Source organism: Cyanistes caeruleus, chromosome 1 (genome assembly GCF_971803275.1).
Source record: "Cyanistes caeruleus chromosome 1, bCyaCae1.hap1.1, whole genome shotgun sequence".
NCBI classification, from domain to species: Eukaryota; Metazoa; Chordata; class Aves; order Passeriformes; family Paridae; genus Cyanistes; species Cyanistes caeruleus.
Genome location: NC_141701.1, coordinates 98313570 through 98339345, shown reverse-complemented (window position 1 = coordinate 98339345; position 25776 = coordinate 98313570). Strand labels below are relative to the sequence as shown.

Sequence of the window (25776 nt, the reverse complement as noted above, 5' to 3'; positions counted from 1 at the left end):
GCAGCTGCAATGATCCAGACTGAATAATGACTTACCACTATTAGTGGTCCATATCAGCTTTGTCTTATAGAAACTATTTCTTTTTTTTTAAATTAAATTTATACTTGTTTTTTTAACATCTTCCTATGGATCATTAGCAATCAGCTCCAGCAACTAGAGTAAAAGTACGAAAAATGAGGCTGTTTGAAAGTGTATAGTTATGTCTGGTTGAATTGTGTTATTTGAACAGGGTTAACTATTCCTAGTGTTTGACATCAGAAAAAGCATTTTCTTCAAGGTCAAACTGGGAAAAATTTTGGTATTCTTTGCACTTTTTCATGAACTGTAATCCACTATAAATAATAATGTAATTTTGCCTAAATAGTTGATATATATTTGTAACATATATGCATATATATCATCTATATATATATATATATCTGTTACAAATAGTGGATTGGTTTTTGTGCCTCTCCATGATGGATAGTGACTAGGACTGAGAGACTTTGACAACCCTGTCCTGAATATATTTTTCTACCTGTTTCACAGATTACTTTCTTAATTGTAAGAAATAGAAGCTTAAAAACATATTAGCAGTGAAAGCAAGTGAGAACAACTTAATTCCTCTCAGATGTTATTTGTTATTATCAATTAATAGTGCTAAACAAACCAAAATGGAAGGCTTTGATTGCGTTGTTTTTCATGCAACGACAAATGGTTTCCAAGAAAAAAAATAAGTGATTTATTACAGTTACGTTTTCACAGATGAAATACAAACTCCATGTGTTTTTGTGTAGAAAATAAAGGTGATTAGTGTGTGACTCCTGTTAACTGATTTGAAAATATCCTATCATAATGTTCTTGAAGGTGTGATGACTATATTTATAGTGTATAGTTTAATTGTACTTCTTCATGCAGGAGAAAAATCAGAGTGAGTGCTTAAAAGCCCTTCAAGAGCGAGAGCAGCAAGAATCCCTAGCCTTAGAAGAATTAGAGCTGCAGAAGAAAGCCGTACAGTCTGAGTGTGACAAGAAAGTTCATAAGATGCGTCAAGAAGTAGAGACTTGTAGAACTGTGAGTAAAGATTCCAAAAGACTAAACATTTGCAAGTATGTGTTTACTGTGACAAGTTTACAAATGGTGATTTGTTGTGATTGGGTTTTGTGGGATTAAAGTGACAAAAGTTTAATATAATGCCATGCTATTCTGCAGTCCTTAGTTTTATATAAAATTAGATGGCAAAATATAGAAATACATTCACTTTTCACCATGGTGTGGGGTATGAATTTGTATCAGTCTACTTAATTTTTAGGTATGTTATAAAGAGGTGTTAAATTTCAGGCTGTTTAATTTCTGGGTACTGCTACCTTTCAAATGCTTTTAAGGATACTTTAGTAAGTGTTACAAACAAGTGTTTGAGATCACTTAAAATCAGCAGCAAGGGTATCCCTAAAAACCAGATTTAATATTAAGTGACAGCACAACAAAGTTCGTTAGCAAGATTCACTCTACTACTTACAGGACAGTTAAAGTACACTAAGGAAAAACAAGATACAACAAAGCCAAAGAAAATTCAGGCAATCAAACAGAAATGAACTGAGAACTATCTAGGGTGTGTGTGTGTGTGTGTGTTTAGGTGTATGTGACAAGGACAGTGAGAGCAGAGATGAAAAAGAATACAGCTGAAAAGTTTAACAGCACTTAAACTTGAGAGTACTTTAACTTAAATTATACCTTAAACTTAACAGTTTAATAAGGGAATAACACTTAATGTATACCTTACAATGTTACCTTAACAATTTAGCAGAGGAATAATATTTGACAGCATTTAACCTAACCTATAAATTAAAATTACCAACTTAGCAAAGAAAACACTTAGCAGCATTCCACTTAGCTTATAAATTAATGGCTTAACCTTACTGCAGGTCTAACTTACATAGATACCTAAGGTGCTTAAAAATCTAAGCAGTCAGCATTTCTCCTAGCTTCGCTATAGCATTTGTTCATATAGCATATGTGTATGCACACAGACTTAAAGAGTTAGTGCAAGCAAGGTGTCTGAAAAATTCCCCTCAAAGGTAAGTGAAATACTCACCTTGGATGTCTTTGCATCTCCTCAATGAGTGAAGAGTTGAGCCTCAAGGAGTGAGGTTGTTGGCCCAGTATTTGTCATATTTTGTCAATCCTCTGAGTATCTTGAATTTGAGAATCTTGAGAGTTTGCTAGTTCTGACAGGTGTCCCACTCAGAGGGAGATTGCTGTTTGCAGCCTGCTGTGGTCCAGGAGAGCTCAAAGGGCCCTATTTTGGACTGCTGTTTACAGGAGTTTAGTCATAGCAATGTTCCATCCTGGCCACAGTTTGTGTTGGCACTTTCTTTGAAAGTGTGAGAACAGGGATGTTACGCCATTCAGGCAAGAAAAATAGTTCCCAGTGCTGTTTGTAAGGAAAACCCAAGTTCATTAGACAGCAGCAGTTCCTGGGAATAGACAGGGTTTCTGATAAGCTTGGGAAGAGGTGAGTTCAGGTGCTGTTTTTTCAAGGTTGAGGCATAACGAGCATTTCTCAGATATCAGTGCAGCCTGAAAAGGAGGGAGAGAATGCACCACCACAGTAAGCAAAAAGACATGCTTAAAATTTTGACGTGTCCTTTGCTTTATGTAATGAGTAAGACTGTATTATCTGCTAATGCAAGTTTGTACATTATTCCACTACTCCCAGATATTACGGAAGTTTTGTCTATAGAAGCATTGAAGCTTTACAGCAGCATTTCCATTGGAGGTAGAATTATGATAAATCAGTAGGCAGGTACAAAACTCCATAATACTGTTGTAAATTCCCTATATTTTTCATCCTATATGTTGGTATTTTAGTTTAGGAAGAAAATGCAACATATTTCTCATAAATATCTCATTTGAATTAGTTACATTCTTTTCAAGTTTTTGTGTTTATTTTCACTGCAATGAAATAGGAAGTTTTTTATTAACTAATTCTCCATAATGGAAACAAAAATGAGAACAAATCAGATGAATGAAAGGCTTATAGAAAAAGTTGACATTCATTAAAAAGAATGAAATAAGTGACCTGTAGTTATGTGAACCTGGTAAGAGTCAAAAAAATTTAATCCAATTGTTACCTTTTGAATATTCATATTCTTTTAAAACTGTATTCTAACAGAGGATTCTTGAACTGGAAAGTTCTCTTACAAAGTATTCACAAGATGGCAGAAAGCAGTCAGAGGAATTAAATACTCTCACAGAGTCTGAAAGATACCAGCACAGTAAGGAAATCAATGATATGGTTGAAAAACACAATAAAGAACTGGAGAATGTGAAACAGCAGCAAGAAAAGCTTTGGACAGAAAAACTTGAAATGTTAAAGCAACAACAAATAACTGAAATAGAAAAAATAAGAGAGAAACATCAAGAAGAGATACAAACCATTTTGAAAGAGAAAGAAACAATTTTCCACGCACACATAGAAGAGATGAATGAAAAAACATTAGAAAAGCTTGATGTGAAACAAACAGAATTAGAAGCACTGTCTTCTGAGCTATCAGAAGCACTAAAAAGACATCATGGTTTAGAGCAAGAACTTTCAGAATTAAATAATAAAATGTATGAAGCAAAGCAAGAGATGGAAGGAAAGTTGGAAGAAGAGAGGAAACAGCACAATGAAGTGATTGAAACAATGTTAAAAGAGCATGAAGTGTCTATTCAAGGTGTTGAGAAGGTACTCAAAGAGGAACTCAACAAGCTCAAACAGTCACTGGAGGAGAAAGACAGACATTTGGAGGAGTTAAAAGCACATGAACAGAAAATGAAGGAATCTGCAGAAAGATCTGAAGCTGAACTTGTCCAAATGTCTTCAAAACTAGAGGAGCATAGCAGTGAAAATACACAGAAAGTAGCCACTCTAACACAGCAGTATGAATGTCAACTGAAGGACTTACAAAGAGAGGCTGATGAGATGAAGAGAAGTCTGACTGAGAAGGAAAATGAAATGGAGAACATGAAGAAGTTACAGAACAAGGAAGTGGAAGAGCTTAAACAGAAGTTGTTAGCTGCAGAGGAGAGAGCTAGTGCTTTACAAGGAGAGTATGAAAGTAAACTGAAATGTCAGGAGAAGAAAGTAGAGAAAATGAAACAGAAATCAAAAGATATGCAGGAGACTTTCAAAAATAAACTTGCTGAGCAAGAAGCTAAACTTAAAAAAGAGCTTGAAAACAAGCAGTTAGAATTCAGTCAGAAAGAGAGTGAATTCAATACTAAAATTTTGGAAATGGCACATGCTAGCTCATCTGGAATCAATGATGCAGTGTCAAAACTGGAATCTAATCAAAAAGAGCAACTAGACAGTCTCGCTGAAGACCACAGGAGGAAATTGGAAGAATTAAACCAAAGCTGGGAAAAGAAACTTAATCAGCAGATTGAAGAGCTCAAGGAAGAACATGATATGAAAATGCAAGAGAAAGAGCAGGAAATTGGAGACCTGAAACAGAAGCTTTTCATCTTCAGTGCTGAAAAGGAGGACTCCAGAACAGAAATAACCCAACTGAAGGAAGAGCAAGTGAAAAGGGAAGAGTGCCTGAAGGAATTGCAAGAACAGCTGAGGCAGTCAATGGCTAAGGTGAATGCTTCGTCAGATAAGGAAAGTGACCTGAAAACACAGTTGAAAAAATTGGACAGTGATCTTAAACAGTCTCTGAAACAGCAGACAGGACTTCAGGAACAGCTCAGTAAACAGAAAGCAGTTGAAGAGAAGGACAAAGCCGCAATTACTGAGCTGGCAGATAAACTGAGAACCCTTGAAGAGAAACTCCAGACTGTGCAGTCTTCCCAGTATAAAGATCATGAAAATTACGAGAAAAAAATAGAGGCAATCCGGCTAAAAGAAACAGAGTTTAAAAGGTTGTCAGGAGAACTTACAGCCCAGTTGGATGCTTGGAAGAGTGCTGAAGCTTCATTGCAAACTAAAGGCAATGAATTAATTGAAAAATGTAGTGAAAAAATTGGCATAGTAATAAGTAAAATTGCAGACTGTGAGCGCCAAACTGCAAAAGTTAAAGAAGCAATATTAATGAAAACAAATAGGATAACTGAAATAGAAGCTCAACTTAGAGAAATAACTGAGCATCATTCTGCTGCTACTACTTCTTTGCAAAAGTCAATGCAAGAACTGCAGGAGAAGGACAATTTAATTATGTCCATGAGAGCTGATATTGAAGGACTCATGAAAGAAAAGGAACAATTGCAGAAAGAGGGAGGACATCAGCAACAAGCAGCATCAGAGAAAGAAACTTGCATAACACAGCTGAGGAAAGAGTTATCTGAAAATATCAATGCTGTGACATCAATGAGGGAAGAGCTCCAGGAAAAACAATCCGAAGTGTCTGCTCTCAACAAAACAGTTACTGACCTTAATGTTAGACTTGAAAGCACAGTAAGTTTAACAGAGAAGGAAGCAGCCATATCTCTGTTAAGCAAACAACATCAAGAGGATCGGTTGCAATTGTTAAATCAAGTAGAAGAGTTATCATCCAGAATTGAGATGCTGAGTCAAGAAAAAGCATCAGCTCTTGATCAGAGAGATCATTGCACAGCGCAGCTGTCAGAGTGGAAGATGAAAGCGCAAACCAGGTTTACACAAAATCATGATACCATCAAAGATTTGCAGAGCAAACTTGAATTAAGCAATGCTGAAGCCAGTAAAAAAGATGAAGAGCTAAATAAACTGAAGGAACAGCTGGCTAAACAAAGCAAGAATCTTGATAGTTTAAAAAGTGAATTGGAACAAAAGCAAAACAGGAGGGAAAAGGAAGAAAGTCAGTTAACCTCAAAGTTAAAAAAACAAGCAGCAAAAATTTCTGAACTAGAAAAAGAGATTGCTCAGAAAGCTTTAGAAAATGATTCCTTGGTGGAGGAACTTAAAAAGTGTAATGAACAAAAAAACACAGAGAAAAAAGAAATAGCTTTGCAACTCCATCAGGCAGAGAAGGTGGCTTTTGAAAAAGAAAATAGATTTAAGAAGGCTGAAGAAAAAGTGCTTAATCTTGAGAAGCAAATAGGTTCATTGAAAGCTGATTTTGAAGCAAAGGAGAAGGAATTTGATCAAACTAAGTCAATGATACTTAAAAGGAAAGAGGAAGAACTGAAAGAATTAGAAGAGAGACTGAATGCAGAGAACAACACTAAGCTGGCTGATCTGAAAAAGAAGGCAGAGCAAAAAATAGGTTCTATTAGAAAGCAATTACTGTCTCAGATGGAAGAAAAGGAACAGCAATTTAAACAAGATAGGGAGGATCAATTAAGAAAGTTGGAGCAGAAATTACGGGAGAGAGAAGCCAAAATTGAGTCATTAGAAGAAAAAATTAAGTCAATAAGAGATTCCACAGAATTAGAGAAGGAGATGCTGGAAAAAGTAGAGCATGTAAAAGCTGCTGTAGAACAAGAAAAAAAAACCTTACTTGAGAGTGTCCAGCAGACATACAAAGAGAAAATGCAGATGCTGGAGAAGGACTTAACTGAGAAAGATGCGTTATTGCAGAAGTATGAGAAGGAGCAACAAGAGAGTAATGACTGTCATCTAGAACTGCAAAACAAACAGAAAGAACTCCTTAAAAAACTAGAATGTGTTGAGAAGAGCCATGAGGAAGAGCAGGGTAGGACCGAAAGTCTCAGGAAAGAGCTTGAGGAGCAAACAAAAAGATATTCATTGTTAGCAGATGAGCATGCTTGTTGTGGTGGTGTTTTAGCAAACAGTAAGGAAGAATTGAAAGTTAAAGAACAAAAATATCTTGATATGGAGAATATAATTGGAGATTTACAGAAAAAAATGCAGGAAAAGGAGGCAGTCAGTCAGTCTTTAGAACAGAAGATAAAAGAGTTAGAAAATAATATAGTGAAGAAAAATGAAGTACATAAGATTGAGATGGAAGATACGAGTTTAAGATATGAAGAAAAGCTAAAATGTCTACAGCAACAATTGGGTGAAAGAAATGACAGTCTTAAAGCTTTTGAGGAAAGTGCTGAAGAAAAGGCCAGATCTGTTTTGGAGCTGCAGAAGTTACTAGTTGATTTGCAGAACCAGCAGAAGGACTTACAGACTAAACTGGAAGAGACTGAAGGAGAGAAACAGAAACTACGCAAAGAGGTGAATCATCTTCAGAAAGACATACGTACGCTGCGAAAGGAACATCAGCAAGAGCTTGACATAGTAAAGAAGGAGTCCTTAGAGGAAATGGAGCAGAAGATCAGGTAAATTCTTTGTTCTTGTTCATGTTACCATTTCTGTATTTTATCTCTATCCACTAAAACCTCCAGAATACTTTTCTAAATCTCAGTTTGCAACAAGGAAATAATGACTGATATTTTTCTTTGATTGTTCTAAATAGACTTAGAGAAACAAAAGAGTTCTGATGTTTGGAAGAGTAATGCCATTCTGATTTGTTTCAGTGATGGTAATTTTCAGCATTGCTGAAGCATGTAATGAAATTCTATTTTTCTCAAACAAGAAACAAATTTATTAAAACTTAGTACTGAGACCTTCATGTTCAGATGATATCAATAATTGTTCATATGTTTTGCACAAAATGTGGTGTACTGTTCAATCTTAGTAATTTCTCAAGCAATTCTAAAAATTGCCTAGAAGTTCTTTTTATGGCATATTCTTCCAGTTCTTCAACTTCCTCAGCATATCCTTGAAAGTGTTCAGTTTCTGTTTTTAAATGAAACACCTATGCCTACCAGGTGAATTAGATAGGAGAGAAAGAAAAATCTTCTCTGAATCTCGCAGAATTAATATAATTCAAAACCATCCCATTCTAAAATAGTTTTGAAGAAATTCTCACATCTCTAGTCTTGCCTTGTGTTTTCGCACACTCTTTAAATGTTATATTTCCTTGCTGTATGTTTTGACTTTTTTTTTACAGATGTGAACATGAAGACATTGAGTTAAAGCACAACTCCACCTTAAAGCAGTTAATAAGAGAGTTCAACACTCAGCTGGCTCAAAAAGAGAGAGAATTGGAAACAGCAGTAAAAGAGACAATCAGTAAGTGAAATATTAATATAACCATAATCAGTAAAATAATCAGAGAACTGAATCTTCAGTTATTGTTGTTTTGGGGGAGTGATTTTACCTGTGACTGTGATAAACACAACGTGTTTTATGAATGTCTAGAGAACTTAGGGAAAGAACTTCTCTTGCTCAGGAAATAACTTAAATATTCCTGTTGTAGTACAAATAGGAAAATGCATATGTAGCTGTTTTGGAGGATGGATCTTTGATCTATGACTCTTTATATCTGCCATGGCAAGAGTTACCCATGATAGCGATAGGTACCTATCTTTCTGGCATACATATAAAAGAAAATGAGAGTAAAATTTTGAAGATGAAAGTGCATAAGTTTCCATTGCAATGCTACTTTGTCTCCAGTAGTACAAGCTTTAACATTCCACTGTTGAATACATGGCACCTGGAGAGTGCCTTTTAGAGAAAATTAGGTCCATCTGAGAAGCAGAATTGCGTTTTCTTAGCTGCATCTTGCGGACTTCATTCTCTAACCACTAACAAGTGCCATCTGTGTATGATATCTGATTCTAACACAATGTGGTTATAACTAGAGTACAATGTATTTTGTATTTTGCAAAAGTTTCAATCATGTCTCTAGATAGGAGATAAAATTAGTTGACAAATATTGGTTGTCATCTTCTAGAAACTAAAAGCAGTACCAGGTAGAAAAAAATTGCTCCAGGTATCAAACTGCAGACAACAAATTTCGTACATGTTAAGGATCAAGGGACATAATAGTAACTGATAGTGTGAAAAAATTATTTTTCCTGGCAAGTTTTCCTTATAGTTACTTTAAAGCATTTTCTAGATACTGTTATGACTTAATTAAAAAAAAAAAAAAGCTTTTTGTAATACTGCCTAACTTTTTTTTTTATAGGTAAAGCCCAGGAGGTAGAAAATGAATTGATGGAAAATCATCACATAGAGACAACACAGCTGCAAAAAATAATAGTTGAAAAAGATGATGATCTAAAAAGAACTGTGGAAAAATATGAAGAAATCCTTGAGGTACCTTTTTCAAAAGTGATATGACTACCTAATTTCAAAATAACTCCTTTGTGATTGCATATCTAGACAGAAAACTAGATCTTTCTAGTAAAGGTCTTACCACTTGAATTTCACTTGATGCCTCTGGTGACCTAGCTTGCAATTAAGATATTTGTTTCTGTGGTTTATGAGCATGAAAGAACATCAGAAATTAAGCTCTAACTCTGATCATTCAATAGAAATTAGATGGCTAAGTCCTTACATCCTTGAGCAATTTGTGTGCTGGACTGGAATGAGAAAACTGAGTGACATTTAAGCTTTTGTTTTTTGTTTTTTAAGCTTTTTTGGTTTTTTGTTTGGTTTTTAATAAGGATTTAAATACAGTGTTTATGGGCAGTCTCACTCTATCTCCTTCTTCTGATGCCCTGCTGAGATAGGTGTCATAGCCATTAAAGTAAGGTTCTGTTCCATGCAGGGTGCAGTGTGTTTACATAGCTTTTATGCTAGTAAATATTTCTTTCTTTTGCTTGTAATCTCATTGATGATAGCAGTGACATAGGTATTCTGAATACCTGTCTTTCATACTGTGAGTGTTTTATTTCTATTATTTTAGGCAATTAAAAAAAAAATAGAGTTTTTTTTCCCTGAAAGAAGCATTGCAAATATCTCAAAAGTTGAGAAATATTTATGTTAAATTGAATGTATAGCATGCTCATTGACATCTCTGATAGAAATAGGAACATGTGCATCACTAGATTTAGCCTAAAGTTATTACCCCTCTTATACTTGACTTGGCTGATGATGCATTTGAGAAACTTCGTGTCGTGCAGTTTGTCTCAAACAGTAAGAAGATGAAGCAAAACCAAAGCCAATTGCAAGAGTGAATCTTGCTCATATAACTTTGTTGCTCTCTGTTGTGTTTTAAACATGGTTTATGCTAAAAACTGTCCAACTTGATTTGAGTATTTATCCTCGAAGACAAGCAAGAATCATTAAATCTGTTCAACTTAATGTGATTTACTTGTGAAGTGCTCCACTTTTGCTTTATGTGCTGTTTCCTTTCATGATAAATTTCATCACATAAGATTTCATGTAAGTTTCCCTAATTAAAGAATTTTTAGATTGGCATAGCCTCTAATTTGGGAGATAAGTGGTTTTTCCTCAACTAAAGTATATCATTAGAGAAAAATTCAATACTGTTTTCCAGCTAGTTTGTTTTAAGCCTAACTATGAGCTAACAATAAAATACCTAACTTCAGTTATGTATCCTTTCCTTTGTTAAAATGCCTTCCATGAGAGTACAGGATAGGCTTTCTGATTAAGATTTGGGAAATTATAATTTTTTTGAAGTCTTAGTCTATAACTCTGATTAAATTGAACTAGCATGTAGTTTATTTTCAGAGTTTGCCAGGTGCCATATAGAGCAATAAGCCCTTACTGTAAATACAGATCAGTAGCATGTTGGAAGCCCATTTGAGTGCTAATAGTTTCCAATTTAAAATAATAATCTCTCTTCAGGGGTTTATCCAAATAATTGCTTACAATTATGTCCCTTTTACAAAAGTGTCATTCATCATTTTGAGTTTAATTTCTTTTCAGCCTTTCAGCTGCATTTTTACCAAGAATGAAGTGCATTCAATTGTGATTTATTTAATTAAACAGTTGTGTACAAATTATAAAATTTTAGATTCTTGGTGGACAAAAAAATCAAAACATCTTCAAAAGCCAAAAGAACAGCAATCACTATCCCTGAATATGCCAGATATTTACAATTTTTAACCTGGGGAGTATCACCATCTATAAAAAAAAGAAAAAAAATTCTTTGAAACAATTAATTGTTGATGCACTTCGTAGGATGTGGAAGAATCATGGGAATGAATTGAAGCTAACATAGTTTGGAGATCGTGATATTTAAGCAAGGTTTTCCTTGAGCATGGATATTTTTTAAACTTTGAGACTGTGAAAATTGCTCAGATACTGCATCCTTTCATTTTTTGTGGATAGATTTGTTTTGTTTCTTTTTGGTGATGCATTCTGGGCTGAGAGGCTGTATGGGGAAGATATTTTATTCTTAAGTCATGTGCAAGGAACACCTTAAAAATTGGTCTTAGAGGGAAATAATTTTAGTAATGGCATACTGTAAAACTATTAAGCCTATATCAGCTTTCTAGTCGTAGAAAAGACTTTTCCAGAGAATTTTCCAGAGAATTTTCTGTATCATTATAATTGCTACTTCTGAGATTTTTGAATAGAACAAAATTTCCATCAGCAGTTCTGGACTTTTTATCACTTAATTAATTGTACTAATTTGACTTGAGGTACTACTGTATTATTGGAGCCATCAGCTGACTGACTGCCCTGTACAGTTAGCACGAGTGAAACCAGAGTTTTAGTTCAGCAGCGGAGACACGCACTAGGAATTGGAGTGCTGTTTTATAAGGTCCCTAACATACTCTGTCACAAAAAGGTCAGAGGGGATACAGTTTTTAAATACACTTGTTTTTGCAAACTGCCATATAGATGGATTAACTTCCTAGGATTTAGGTAGTTGTATTTTTCTCCTATACAGGAAAAGTTAATTTCCTCCCTACCATTCTTGTTACTGCTTCTTTCCTCCACACTGAATACTGCCTTTAAAACCCTTGAGAACGGGAAATTGTTGGTCATTGTTTTGGAAAATGTGCTTAAAACTGTTTTAGTAACATCTTTGTGAGATGGCTGAGGAAAGGATTTAGGTCCTTGTCATTTCCATAGTATAGGAGTTCATTCTGTGTCGTCATCTACCCATTCCATGAAGGTTATGACCTTCATGCATTTACTGGATTATACTCAAAAGCTGTTTTAGTGTGAAAGAGAAATATAACTTTTTTGGAATTTAAAAAAAAATGTAACTGTTATCCTAACTATGTAATCTTTATTGTTGGAGGCCTACAAAATATTGTTAAGCACCAATTTTTTTTCTTGGTCTATTCTGTAGGAGTCTGGTGTAACTAGGTTTTACACAAATATCAAGCATATCCTTTCTGTGTATAGTATAATGTTTGTGTGTAGCATAACGTTTGTTGATTGCTTTATGTCCACCATAGTTAAAGTTTTGAGTAGTTATATGACTAATTGTCTAAGTAATTTTTTGCCTGTATTTTGAAGTCTCGTGAAGAAGAGATGACAGCAAAAGTTCATGAGTTGCAGGCACAGCTGGCAGACTTGCAGAAGGAATACAAAGAAAGGATTGCAGAAGAGGAACATTGCAACAGTGAAAAAGTGAGCTGAAACTGACATTTGTTTTTATATCTCTAAGTGTGAAAATCTTGGTCCACATGAAATTCTGTAGATTATTCCTAATTGGACTTTTATTTATATATCTGTCCTTCACTTTCACATACAAAATGAATCTCTTTAGAATCTGCAGTATTTGGTACTACCTATTAATTAGTATGTTGAAAAGTTCAGGTCTGTTGTTACTATTGAGGTGGGGTTTTTTTGTTGTCTATGTGTGTTTATGTTGATTTTACTGAAAGCCCTTTAGAAGGAAAGAAAATCCCATTAAGTCATTTTTAGAGTGATTTTTTAAAATTTCAAATTTCACATATGTCTGAAGTAGTGCTTTGAATATATCAATTATGGACAGAGAGCCCTTCATTGAAAGAAGACTGCCTTCATTCTTTTGTCTTCCTGAGATTACATTTTAATTTGAGTTCTTTGGTGAAAATACTACTAGCTGTTATTACACTGAGGCAAGAAAAAGTGTACAAGTAGAGTCATTGATGAGAATTCATATTTGTCGTTCCGATTTGGAACGGCTAGAAAGAACGACACTGGACTCTCAAGGGAGTCACACACGAGAATTCCCTGGTTTATTACTTCAGGCCTGTTTTATAGACCGGTACGTGGAAGGTACAGAAAAGAAACTCCTATTGGTTAACAAAGTGCTACATCACCATCATTGGTCAGGGGCACTCTGCCTCCCTGACTGTCTCCTGCAAGGAGAAACAAGACTGCAAAACAACACCTGCAAGGCTGTTTAGTGTCCCTGAGAATTGTTTTAATTCCTTCTCATATTTTTCCCAGGATACTTTCTCAGGCAGCCTGAGGAGCCATGCGGCCTGCAATTTGTACAGGCACTGTGGTTCAGATTTAGCATCCATACATATTGACCTTACTTTTAAATTTTTAGTTTTTAAAACAGGTAGCCCTGGGGAGAGTAAATTTATATATTTGACATTAGAAACCTGAAGTACAAATTATCTCATTGTCCTAGTGTTTGTTACTTCTTGTCTATATACAAAACCCTTTATATTACTTTTCATAACTAGTCCATGGTATGTGTTGTTTCCGTAACAGGAAAAGCAGAAATACTTGTATAAGACTGCCTTGCATTCTTAATTAAGCCTTGTTAATATATGATGACTACTGATAGTCTTACCTAATCTTATTATCTAGAGGAAGATTCTTAAAGAGACTCCTAACTTCTAAAACATGGTTATAAAAAGTCTGAAGAGTACTTTTTCTTTAGGACTTGTTTGTTTACTGTTTCACTCCTAGTTTGTTAGAGCAGTCTGCTATAAATACAGGCAGTCATTTAGTATTGTATTATACATGCATCTTCTGGATTACTGATATGACATGAAAGTTATATCAAATTTATATACTGGCAATGGTATTTCCTGTATTGGTGTATTCAACTCAGAAGCAATGCATCCCAACAAGGAGTAAAGCAAGCAAAAATTCCAGGAGGCTTCATTGGATGAATAAGGACCTGCTGGACAAACTCAGAGAAAAAAAAAAAAAAATGAAAAAAAAAAAAAAAAATGAAGCTTTTAGGAAGTGGAAACAAGGACAGGTGGCTTGAGAGTAATACGGGGAAATTGTACGGGAAGCTAGGGACAAAGTTAGGGAAGCCAAAGCCCAGTTAGAATTGTTCTCGCCAGAGAAGTTAAGGCAAACAGGAAGGGCTTCTATACATATGTTACAAACAAAAGAAAGACTAGGGATAATGTGGGCCCTCTTTGGAAGGAAATGGGAAACCTGGCTACCCTGGACAAAGAGAAGGCTGAGAGTCGTCTAAACGACTTCTGTGCCTCTCTCTTCAATGGTAGGTGCTCCAGCCACTCCATCCAAGTGATGAAAGGCAGATGCAGGGATTGGGAGGATGAAGACTCTGAGCCCCCTTGTCGTGATTTGATACTGGTCAAACGCAAGGCAGCCATTCGAGCCGCTCACTCACCCTTCCTTGCCACAGCTGGGCAGAGGAGAGAAAAATTTAATGAAGGCTTCATGAGTTGAGATAAGGACTGTGAGAAGACACTCCAAGGGCAAAATAGGCTCAGCTTAGAGTTACAAAGTGGATTTATTACTAACAAAGTCAGAAGAGGATAATGAGAAGTAAATTAAGACCTTAAAAACACCTTTTCTTCCCCCAGCCCCTCCCTTCTTCTCAATGACAGCACAGGGAGACAGGAGGAGAGGGTTTTGATCAGATCATCACCCAAAGTTTTGTTCTGATGCTCAGGAAGAGGAGTTCTTCCCCTGCTACACTGTGGGGTCCCTTCCCATGGGAAATAGTTCTCAGTGAACTTCTCCAGTGTAGTTCCAATCTCACAAGCAGCAGTCCTCCCAAAACTGCTGCAGTGTGAGTTCCTCCCATAGGCACACAGTCCTCCCAGCTGCAGTGTGGGTCACTCTTCCATGGGCTGCAGCCTTCCAAGGACAGGCTGCTCCAGCCTGGAAGCAGGGACCCCCTGTCTCCCTCCACCAGGTCTCCCACTGGATAACAGCACTAGCAGTTAAACACTTTGAAGTCTTCCATTGACTGGAGTGTCTTCTCACAGTCCTTATCTCAACTCATGAAGCCTTCATTAAATTTTTCTCTCCTCTGCCCAACTGTGGCAGGGAAGGGCGAGTGAGCGGCTCTAATTTATTTATTTATTTGGTAATTTCAATTTTTGTCATCCTCAGTTAACACACTGTATCAGAACTAGATGATTGATATTTATTTCTTCAGTGCTTGATATAGTCAGTACTTTTCATACATTTTAATTAATTTTTATTTGTTGTTGTAGGTCACAATAACAGAACTAAAGGTAAGTCTTACATGTTATTTATTTTCCTCTCTAATACTTTTGTTGTGGAGCAGTTTTAAAGCTGAAATACTGCTTTTAAGTTTGTGTGTGTTAAAAGGAGAAATAGATTTATTGCAAATGTACCTATGATGTATTTTCAGCAATTTCCATGTGTGACTGTCTTTTCAGGCACAACTTGCACAGAAGACAACATTAGTCAATGATTCAAAACTGAAGGAGCAGGAATTGAAAGAGCAGGTAAGGGTGATGTTTAATGAGTAAGAAGTAGTCTTGTTTGATACTCTGTGTTTGCAGTATTAAAACGTTTGTTATTTTCAAATGATGATGTGGTACATCTCCATACAAGGTACTATGAGTATAATAGACAAAAAAATAGTTTTCACTCATTCTTGCTCTCAGAAGATCTGTTTACTTTTCAAGATATTCCTCTATGCCTTGAGAATAAAAATACCACGTACTTGTGATACTTGTTAGCAAAGCAATTGCACAGTGAAAAAGGGAACAGTACACTATGAAATTCTGGAATTTTTTTCAAAACTTAAACTTTTTCATGTTTAAGTACAATTTTTGGTGTATACTTTCTTTATCTTTGCTTATATATATAAAATAGAAACATGAATATACACATAACATCTGCTGTAGATATTTTTATGTGTATATACACATGTACAACATTGAAACAGTTTTTAATAACACAGTTTTTAATGTTTTCCTTCCTTAAAAAGCAAATGTATTTTGCTTTTATAAGAAATGATATGTAGCTGGAATATTTCAGTTATGCTTATTTTAGCTGCTAGTTAACAGCATTTATCATGTCAACTTTTTCTATTTAGATTCATGTACTGGAAGACCGGCTGAAACACTACGAGAAAAATATGTATGTCACATCAGTTGGAACACCATATAGAGGTAAGTACACAGTTTTCATCACAAATAAGTTTTTCATTTGTTAGAAAGATACAGTTTGATCTAGAAAATAAAACATCAGTCTTTAATATGCTTACATATACTTATGACAGCCTTGTTTTCACTTGTCCATTATAACAGAGTTGGTGGGTGATTTCAGATTACCAAATCACACAGCTTTTTGTTTGATGTTTTCTTTTTTATGTCATCTACTTAAAAGAGCTCTGTATCAGAGTTCTTAAGCTCTCTGCAGTGCAGGACCCAAGAATATCCAGTAGACAGGGGCAGAGATGGGCATACCTACAGCAGGGCACAGGCAGGATCAAGAGGTCCCAGGCTGAGCTGGTATACATCCCTTGGACCCTTGGCAGGAGGTGGTGGGGCTGGGGGTCCCAGGGGAGGCTGGTCCCAGCCTGTGAGCAGCCCCAGGACCCAGACAGAAGCAGACTTGCACTGCTCATGTGCTGTCCTTTAGGCACTGGTGGCTGGACAGTTTGGATATAGAGTATGGGCATATGGCCCTTCTCTCTGGTGGTATACTGTTCCTCTCAGACTCTTAAGATAAGATAGAAAAATGCACAAGGAAATGAACAGGTATTGCTCACCTCCAAAAGATGTGCAGCTGTTTAGTTGAGGGGTACATACTGCATGAGACTGACGGCTCAAGCACTGAGCCTTGGAGATGAGGGGTTTCGCCATCCTTTGCAGACCCATCTTAGCTGGATGAACTCGGAAGACTTTCAAAAACCATGCTACACTTGATTTTTGCCAATTTGTGCAAATGGTCATATTTTCTCAGGATGATCTACATCTCTCATCCCCTCAGAAGGTCCATGCCTCCTCTCAACGTGTTTTGAGCCAGTGATGGGAGATGGTTGTGGGTATTCATTGCCTTCTGCTAGTGCAGGGCTGGGGAGAAATGTAATCAAGAACTTCTTCAGCATTTACTGGTAGGGAGAGAAGCAGGAAGCATAGCATAGCATACTTCAGCTGGAAGGGACCAACATCAGTTTTGTATTTCAGCTGTGTGACCACTTCAGGGCTGATGAAAAGGTAAAGTATGTTTTTAAGGGCACTGTCCAAATGCCTCTTCAATACTGACAAATGTGAGGCATCAACCACCTCTTCAAGAGGTCTGTTCCAGAGTATGACATCCTCTTGGTAAAGAAATGTTTCCTCTCATCAAGTCTGAACTCCACCTGATAGATGAAGGTTTCAACCATTTTCCATGTGTCCCAGCACTGGGTACCAGAGAGAAGAGAGCCACACTTGCCTATCAGTGTCTCCTCAGGAACCTACAGAGAGCACTGAGGTCACCCCTTAGCCTCCATCTCTTCAGATTAGACAAACCCAGACTCCTCATCTGCTTTTCAGAGGACATGCCTACCAGCACCTTATCCAGTAGCAGAGGTACCCTCTGGGTGTGTTCATGTACTTTCACATCCTTTTTAAGTGGTGGGGCCCTGAACTGTACACAGTACTCAAGGTGAGGCTGCACTAGTGCTGAATAGGATGGGATAATCACCTCGTTTGACCGACTGATGATGCTGTGTTTGATGCACTCCAGGATGAGGTTTGCCCTCTTGGCTGCCAAGGGCACATACACTGATGACTCCTGTTGCACCTCCTGCCAACCAGCACCCCCAAATGTCTTTCTGAAGGGCTGCAGTTACTCCATCCCAGGTGCAGAATACAGCATTTGTTCTTGTTTGGTTTCATGCCATTAGTGAAACTTGGATTCAGATGAGTGACTTACAGTATAAATATTCTACTATTTTTGTTTACACAGATGGCAACCTTCACCATACTGACATTTCCCTGTTTGAGGAACCCACTGAGTTTGAATACTTGAGGAAAGTGCTCTTTGAATATATGATGGGTCGTGAGACAAAGGTACAGAAATTTGTATATGCTGACAGGTGATTCAGGTTAGAGTCTATACCCTTGCTGTATAGATGTGAAGTACCATATGTGTGTGATTTGTTATATGCTTTTTATTTCTGACTTAGGATTCAATAGGCTTTCACATTTTTTTTTCCAAAGATACATGATCCATAACTTCAAAACTTTGTCAGCCTGCCAAGATGAGTGGTAGGTGGAGGGCGTATTCACATCTCTCACCACTGTATCTATCAAGACAAAAACCTTCATGAGTAGATATGGTTTTACCAGCAAAAGTCCTGTTGTCAGAACTTTTGCTGATAAACTTAATGTAAAGTTAAAGCTGGTATGAACAATATTAGAAAAAGTGATCTTTTGATGTAACCTTGACACAAACATGTTAAGTAACTATTGTATTAAATAACGGTTTTTTAGTAGCTGTGTTACCAGCTGAAGATGGTGAAATACCTTTTCAGTAGCTGCTTAAAGATGTTTCATAGTATTCCCAAATCTGTGTACCTCTTAAAAGTAGTGAAAAGCTGGACAGGGGGCTTCATGATTTCATCTGCTGGTTTTCTTTCAGTCATTAGATGTGTTGCTGGAGGACACTGAGCTTAGTGTCTGCTCTTATCAGGATTATACAATGTAATCATGACTTTATGGATATGTCTTGAGAACTGGTTTTGTCCAGCTACACAGACTGGAAAACCATGAGCAGTGACGATTTGAATGATAAAACTTTATAAAACGCTTTAAGTATGCTTGTAAAGTATTACTGTGCTTTCCACCACCACCCCCAACACAGTTCTTGAATTAAAAGAGCTATATTGTAATTTATCTTCTCGGTACAGATATTCCTTTCTCACAACTTCTATCTTCCTGGACAAGAAGAGGCATTTTTTTTTAATCTAATTTTGTCTTGTAAGATCATTCTGGTGGCCCTTCCCTGTGCATGATTCCCTCTTTTAGTGCAGATATGTATGCTTTGTCTCAAAGGTTCTTCAGTAGTGGAATTGTTGATATCTCTGGACATGCTTCCTCTTTTATAAACAGAGTTCAAAAGAATCTGTGCAAATTATCTGGGTTGTTTTGCCAACTATGAATCCTAGTAAATGATACTGGAATGTGATCAAGACATTAATGAATGTTGGTCTCCAGTATTGAAGACTTAAGAGAAATGTAGAGGTTGATATGGATCTAAGAGTCAGGAATTAGTGTCATGACTTGTAATGTGTAACTTACCACATGCTTTGTAAACTACTTGACAAAGGTGCGTGTGTGTCTTTATTGGGAGGTTTTACTGTCTTGCCCTCCAGTCCAACTTTATTATTTGCCACTTGCTTGGCAGGGTATCTGCAACCAGATTGTCAGATTGCTTTTTCTAGGCCTACACTTTATCTAGTATGCTGTCTTATTAATGGACTCTTATCATTTGAGCATAGATACCATAGAACTTCCATCACAGTACAGTAGCTGAAGTTTGTGACCATGTGCAGACATTGTTTTCATATAATTTACATCATGCATATACAGTGTGAAACAAATAGTTATATCTTACTCATTTCACTGTTTTCCATTGACATTAAAAAATAGTATCCAGTATTATTAGATTTAATTAATTTAAAAATATTACAAAGCATTTTTATGGGTGTGGAATTATGTATTGATAACATATATCTCTTTAGACAATGGCCAAGGTTATAACAACAGTGCTGAAGTTTCCAGCAGATCAGACTCAGAAGATACTAGAACGAGAAGATGCTCGACCAATGGTAAGTTACGTAAGTAAATCAAGTTTATGCAAGAGGATTAGGTTTCAAGAATAAGGAATTAGAAACTTTTTTTATGTCTTCTTTTCCCTGAGTCCACATTCAAGTGGACTCCTCTACCTTTCTAAATTAAAAAAGTAATCTGACATATTAAATATATATATAAATACATATAATGTATAAAATTCATGCTTCTTAAATTCAGAATTTTCTGTGGAGTCATAGCAGTTTTTATACAAAAATATATTAAGAAACATTTTTCAGCCCTGGGATAAAATTTCTGGCAAAAACAACAGGCTTTTTGCTTGTAGAATAGAAAGTTGATCATTTCAATTATCTAAGATATGTGTGTTTGAGCAGCTCTATCTTAAGTGGATATCCTAACAAGATTGGGAGTTTGATTAGGTTTTGAGGTTTTTTGTGTGAGCCTGCCTTATTTCTGCACTGAAAAAGCACAAAAATACATTAGTTCACTCTGGGTCAGGACAGATCAAAAATAAGAGTCATCAACACTTTGGTGTTGTCTTTTTCCCCAGTTTTTTTAAACATTTACTTAGTATTTACTTAGTTGAGCTATTTACTAGAAAGGTGAAGCTGGGTTTGAGAAGCAGATGGAAAAGGAGACAATATTATTTGAGCATAAGCATTTCTTTTGTATTACTTTTACTGTTTTATGTATTGGAGATACTTTTAATTAGAATAAAAACTGCAGTAATAGTCTCCTCTACATTGTATCTGGAATCAACGCTGTGATCCCTCTCTTTGTGGGTCACCTTAGTGAAATGTTTAGGAGTTAAGGTGAGAGGAAGAATTGCATTCTGTTTCTGTCACTGACCTTGCATATATATTTATTTAGTGCTTGCAAATACAGAATAAAATAAAAATATGAATAATTTTACATTTCACTTGAAGTAGATATATTAAAGTCCTGTTGGGTCACTGAAAAAAAAAAAATTAAAAGTCTGTATTTTCGTCTTGCAATATCACATCTGAGGAAAGTGTTAAATACTTCAACATTTTCCTGTACACTTAGTCTGAAAGTCTTGCAATCTTAAAGATTTTAAGTACTTTGAGAAGATAAAAATATTTGATAATACTGCAGCTCCAGTAAGATCATGTATCCTGAGCATGATTTTTTTTCTCTCTGATATTAAAATAGAAAGCTGAGACTTTTTTTTTTTGTTTTGGTAAACCAGAGTAATATTTAGGAAATATTTTGAGAACAGAGAGATAGGCCTTGTTTTGTAGCCACTTCAGCTGTTTGATATTTAAACCTGTTCTTCCTACAACAGGCATTCACAGCTTCTGAAACAAAATAAAAATTTAACTTGAATTCCTCCAAATAATTTTCATCCTTGGTATTAAATTCTGGCTAAAACAAGCAGTGGGGTTTTTTTGCAGGCTACAAGTGCTTTGATTTATTAAGGGTATCATTGTTCAAAGAGCTCTTGGGTTTCACATAGCAGTCCATTCTTGCCTCATATCTAGCCTATGAATTTTCTCTTTTCCAAATCCACAAAGAGATTGAGTTAGACATCTAATGGAAACTCAAATATTAGGGCATATTATGAAGGAAGAAGTATTTTTTCCTTCACTTCCAACGCTATGTTCATTTACTGAAGCACAAATTATTCTAGGGATGAATCTTCCACAATTCTGTTTAGAACTAAAACATTGGAGATGTCTTTAGAAATTATTCTGTCAAGAAATATGTTTGGAGTTTTTTGGGTTTTATCTATTGGCTGACATGGCACTAGTGTTTCTCTGTACTCAGTATTGGACTGATGCTAGTATATGAAAATATCCAATGTTTAGCTCTCAGGAGCAATGAACTTCTGAAGTAAAACATAAATGTGCATCTTAACATAAAGCTTTTAGATTATTGCTAAAACATCTGTTAATAATTTTAATGTGTATATTATTAACTTACTGTGCTACTAGAGTGTGGTACTAAGTATCTGTGAGTAATTTTATACCCTCTTAGTGGGCATATATTTAATAAGTTTCTGAAAACTTGTAGCAGTTCCTGGTCAATAAACATATGCTAATAAATGTAATCTTCAGTAATCTGGCTTTTACTATGTAGTTGTTGTGATCTAACTGCAGCAATCTCACCCATAGATGTCCACAGAGTTCTTACTTATTAACACTACATAAAGCTATATAAGCTCTTTTCTTCCTGGCTTTGTAGTTTGCCTCCCCTCGCAGTGGTATCTTTTGAATATGCCACCAGTCTGTGCTTAGCTAGCGTGTGGGTGAGTGAAGTCTAATACATTCTTGTTTTATGTAAAATGAAATATGTTTTGTGCAATTAATGATTCCTCTGCTTTTTTTTCTTGCCTGCTTTCCTTCATTAAAAAACTAATTTTGGTTGTATATGCATATGATAATTTTTGTTCTCTTAGACATGTTTTGCTTTACAAAGCCAAGTTTGAAAATGGTAAATACTGATTCAAAACTAATCTTTTTTATTGACTCTAACCCTAAACAATCGAATGTTGATTGAGCCACAAAAATATCAGTTGTAGAAATAAAATCAGATTTTAAATAAATTAATATGTAATAATGAATTTTATTGTACTTGGCTTTGTTTTGTATTTTTGCATTTTCTGAGTTCTTTTTGAGTAGGCAAATAAATCAGATTTGTGGGAGACATGCTGTACCACTTGAAATTAATTATTATATCTTGTAAATATAAAAATTAATTATCTTTAAAAATATTGATGAATATTCTCTGCAGAGGGTTTAGGAATGATTGCTTTTAAACATCAGTACCTTTCTGAATCACAGCCTTGGTTTGATATCAAGAGAAGCTAAAGCAGAGAGATGATGGAGAACAATTATGGGAGCTTTATGAGCTCAGTATATGTCTTTCTTCAAGTTTTATTAAGCTACTTCAATTATGAATCTGCAACACTAGTTGTAGCATTACAAGAATGGAACAGCTGATGTAGGCCTAAAGGTGCAGGTTGCATCAGACTAGCCTAGCTAAACAAGCAACACACAAGCAATAGCTGGTTGAGAGAGGACTGGGATATGGAATTACACAGGAAAAAACTTTCTGCACTTGCTGATAAACATATGAGTCACTAGTGGTGTATGATATTTAATAAACTCTGCAGGTGAATTCTATAGGATATGGTTAGTTCAACTTTTTTTTTTTCTCCTTTGCAACTGGAAAGCTTTGCACAGTTGCCAGGAGTTGATTCAGTGAATATGAAGCAGTTGCTATCTCTTGGCTGAAATGCAGTTGTTGGCCTGCATCACTGCCAGAGCAAAATTAATTAACTTAGGCTATTGCCATTGCCAGTTACCACAGTGCAGTTGACAGGTTATCTTCCCCTCCTGCAGTCATGCAAACATGGCCTTTGACACAAATTAATACCTCTTTTAAAGGAAAATAAATGTTTCTCTAACAGTCATGGTGGTTTTTTTCCATCTTTGAATACAATATTGAATGCACTTTATTGCACTTAAAATACAGTAGAGTTTGGACTGTTTGCCAACAACCTTCACCAGTTCTGACAAAATCAGCAACTGTTTCCTCTAGTCCTTTGTTGAAAAGAATTGAATTGTTGATACTGATGGAACAAAGCTATTTACGACACTGTTGCAGAATAGGTTGCAGAAAGTATGTTTGAAACTTACATTTTTGTCATGCTGGCTTGTAATGCTGGTGTAAAAAAATTCAGGTGTTCTGAGCTGCCTTTGAAACATACCACAGAAAGGCTTGCTGATATTGACCTTAATGCCAGAAATTATTGGTTACACTTTCATAACATCAGCTAATGTATATGTAAACTGGTCAGACTTCATTATTCAGTTGTAGTTGCCCACTTCATCTCAAGTATTTTTGCCACCTATTCTTGCATGTATATAACTTTAGGGGATGCTGACTTCATTGTGAATGAAATTGATATTTTACTGTAAGAGGAGGCTATTTGCTAGGTCCAAAATGGTGCATCCTCATTTCAATTTTGATTATAAGCGTATGCAGGAGAGTCAAACTTTGTTTTTCTTTGGATTAATATGCAGTGATGTGGTAGACTATTTTCAGTGAGACTGCTGACTGTTTTGCTTCTTTTGTTCACCTTCTTTTGTTTTCATCAGTTTCTCAACTGTTTTGGAATGAAATTGCTTGCTCAATTAATTTGGCGATTTGACTTATTTGAAATTCTTCAGTCTCCTTATTGTATTAATAAACAATGCAATTATTTTAATATTAAGAGCTTCTAACTTGTTCTCAATGTTCTAATGTAACATTTGATAATTTCTTTTAATTTTCCATTCTTCTAGTTGTGGCTACGACCATCTTGAAGATTTTGTGTTGAGAATGTCTCATGACACTGCTGCTTAGAAATAATGTTTATATCTCTGTTCCCCTTTGAGAAGGGACAAGAAGAAAAACTATTCTTCAAGGTCACAAATAGAACAGCAAGAACCAAAACTCAGCACCACCTTTGGACTGTGAATATAATCAAAACTGCCTTGGCAGAAATGCTAATCAGGGGTTATTTGCTTATTTCTCTTCTATTGAATACTGTCTTCTATTTTGTGTTAAAGGTTATTTTTTTAAAGGAGAGAAAAGACTTTATCCTAGGAAAGAATTGCCTGCTCCTGTATCTCTATACAGGTTTTACTGGGTGTTTTTTAAAAGCTGAAATAAATGATTTGTTTCTTCTATTTATTGTTTTTATTTTTGATTGAATTGTGCAATACATTTTGGATGGATAGCGATTGAGGTGATTTTTCTGATGAACTAGGCACTCTTACTGACTATTCTCTCCTGATTTGATCTTGATTGTTTGCTAGAAGGTCACTTCTATATGCTTTTGCCTACAATAAATCCAAATTGCAGTACCTCGTTTGTTTACTCCTAGCTTTTGTACTTAACATTTTCTGGAGAAAAGGTGTGTTCCTGTAAATTGTAAATAGTTACTACATAATTGTATCATATGCTGATCTGTGACTGTTGACAGCACTAATATGAATAGAGCTGAGATGAAATAAAATTTATTTACTGTATAATTTTGGAACATCTTTGGTGTGATTTTTCTTTTAAAGGACACACCAGTTTTGTTCTTACTTGTGTTGGAGACATTGAGGTGTTTCCAGGCTGAAATCACTCTCATAAGAACAGCTATTCAAGTACATTAAACTGTAAGAAGTCAATGGAGACATTCTAGTTTCCAAGGGGTCACAATCTGTAAAACAGATACATGGTGGGCTGAAAAGCTAGCATGAGAATGTAGCAAACAGAGAAGCTTGATTTGTAAAAGTTCTAAATTATCATAGAATCACAGTCTGCTTTGGGTTCAAAGGGACCTTAAAGATCATCTAGTTCCAACCCCCCTGCCATGGGCAGGGATACCTTTCACTAGACCAGGTTGCTCAGAGCCCTCTCCAGCCTGACCTTGGATGCTTCCAGGGATGGGTATGCTGTTTCCAGTACCTCACCATGCTCACAATAAAGAGTTTCTTCCTAATATCTAATATAAATCTCTCCTCTTTCAGTTTAGAGCCATTCCCCTTTGTTCTATCACTATCTGCCTATGTAAAAACTTGTTCTGAAAGGCTGCAATGAGGTCTTCCTGGAGCTTTTTCTTATCCAGACTAACAACCCCAATTCTCTCATCCTGTCTTCATAGGGGAGCTGCTCCAGCCCACTGAGCATCTTTGTGGCCTCCTCTGGGCCCACTCTAACAGGTCCATGTTTTTTCTTGTGCTGAGGACCCCAGATCTGGGCGCAGCACTGCAGGTGGGGTCTCCAGAGCAGTCTTCTAAGTTGCTCCTGTAAATTGTAACATAAGGGACTCTAAACATAAGGGATGGGATTTTTTACTTTTTTCTTTTTTGCAAATGCGTTTGGGTTCACCTTTTTTGGTTATCTGCAGGAAAATAATAAAAAAAAGGGAGCTGAATTTATTTGCATAGTTTTTTATTCTAGTGAAACTAGTACAATTTGAGTGATCCAATGTCTATTATGGCCTCTAGCAGTCTGAAGAATGCATCTTGTTTTAAATTGTTGTTTAAGGTTTAAAGGGACCTGGGTTTCTTCCAATAGTTGAGTACCAAGAGTTACTCTTTATTTCCCACTGCCTCA

General features: G+C 35.9%; 1 protein-coding gene across 9 annotated transcripts in view; it reads left to right on the top strand.

Moving 5' to 3' along the window:
* Positions 1-24701, top strand: part of GOLGA4 (golgin A4) — a 71928-nt gene extending 47227 nt beyond the window's left edge. For 6 of the 9 annotated variants that reach the window (XM_086844175.1, XM_086844199.1, XM_086844153.1 and 3 more), the window contains 12 exons: positions 898-1053; positions 3155-7233; positions 7908-8029; positions 8928-9058; positions 12185-12298; positions 15097-15117; positions 15286-15354; positions 15951-16026; positions 17813-17916; positions 19590-19676; positions 21865-21928; positions 23970-24701. In XM_086844175.1, the coding sequence (XP_086700301.1) occupies positions 898-1053; positions 3155-7233; positions 7908-8029; positions 8928-9058; positions 12185-12298; positions 15097-15117; positions 15286-15354; positions 15951-16026; positions 17813-17916; positions 19590-19676; positions 21865-21894 (4989 nt within the window). In that variant the 3' untranslated portion in view covers positions 21895-21928; positions 23970-24701. Of the gene's footprint in view, positions 1-897; positions 1054-3154; positions 7234-7907; positions 8030-8927; positions 9059-12184; positions 12299-15096; positions 15118-15285; positions 15355-15950; positions 16027-17590; positions 17707-17812; positions 17917-19589; positions 19677-21864; positions 21929-23969 lie in introns of all 9 variants that reach the window. The other 3 variants (XR_015274576.1, XR_015274577.1, XM_086844158.1) reach the window with 3 other exon arrangements.
* Positions 24702-25776: the final 1075 nt, after the last annotated feature.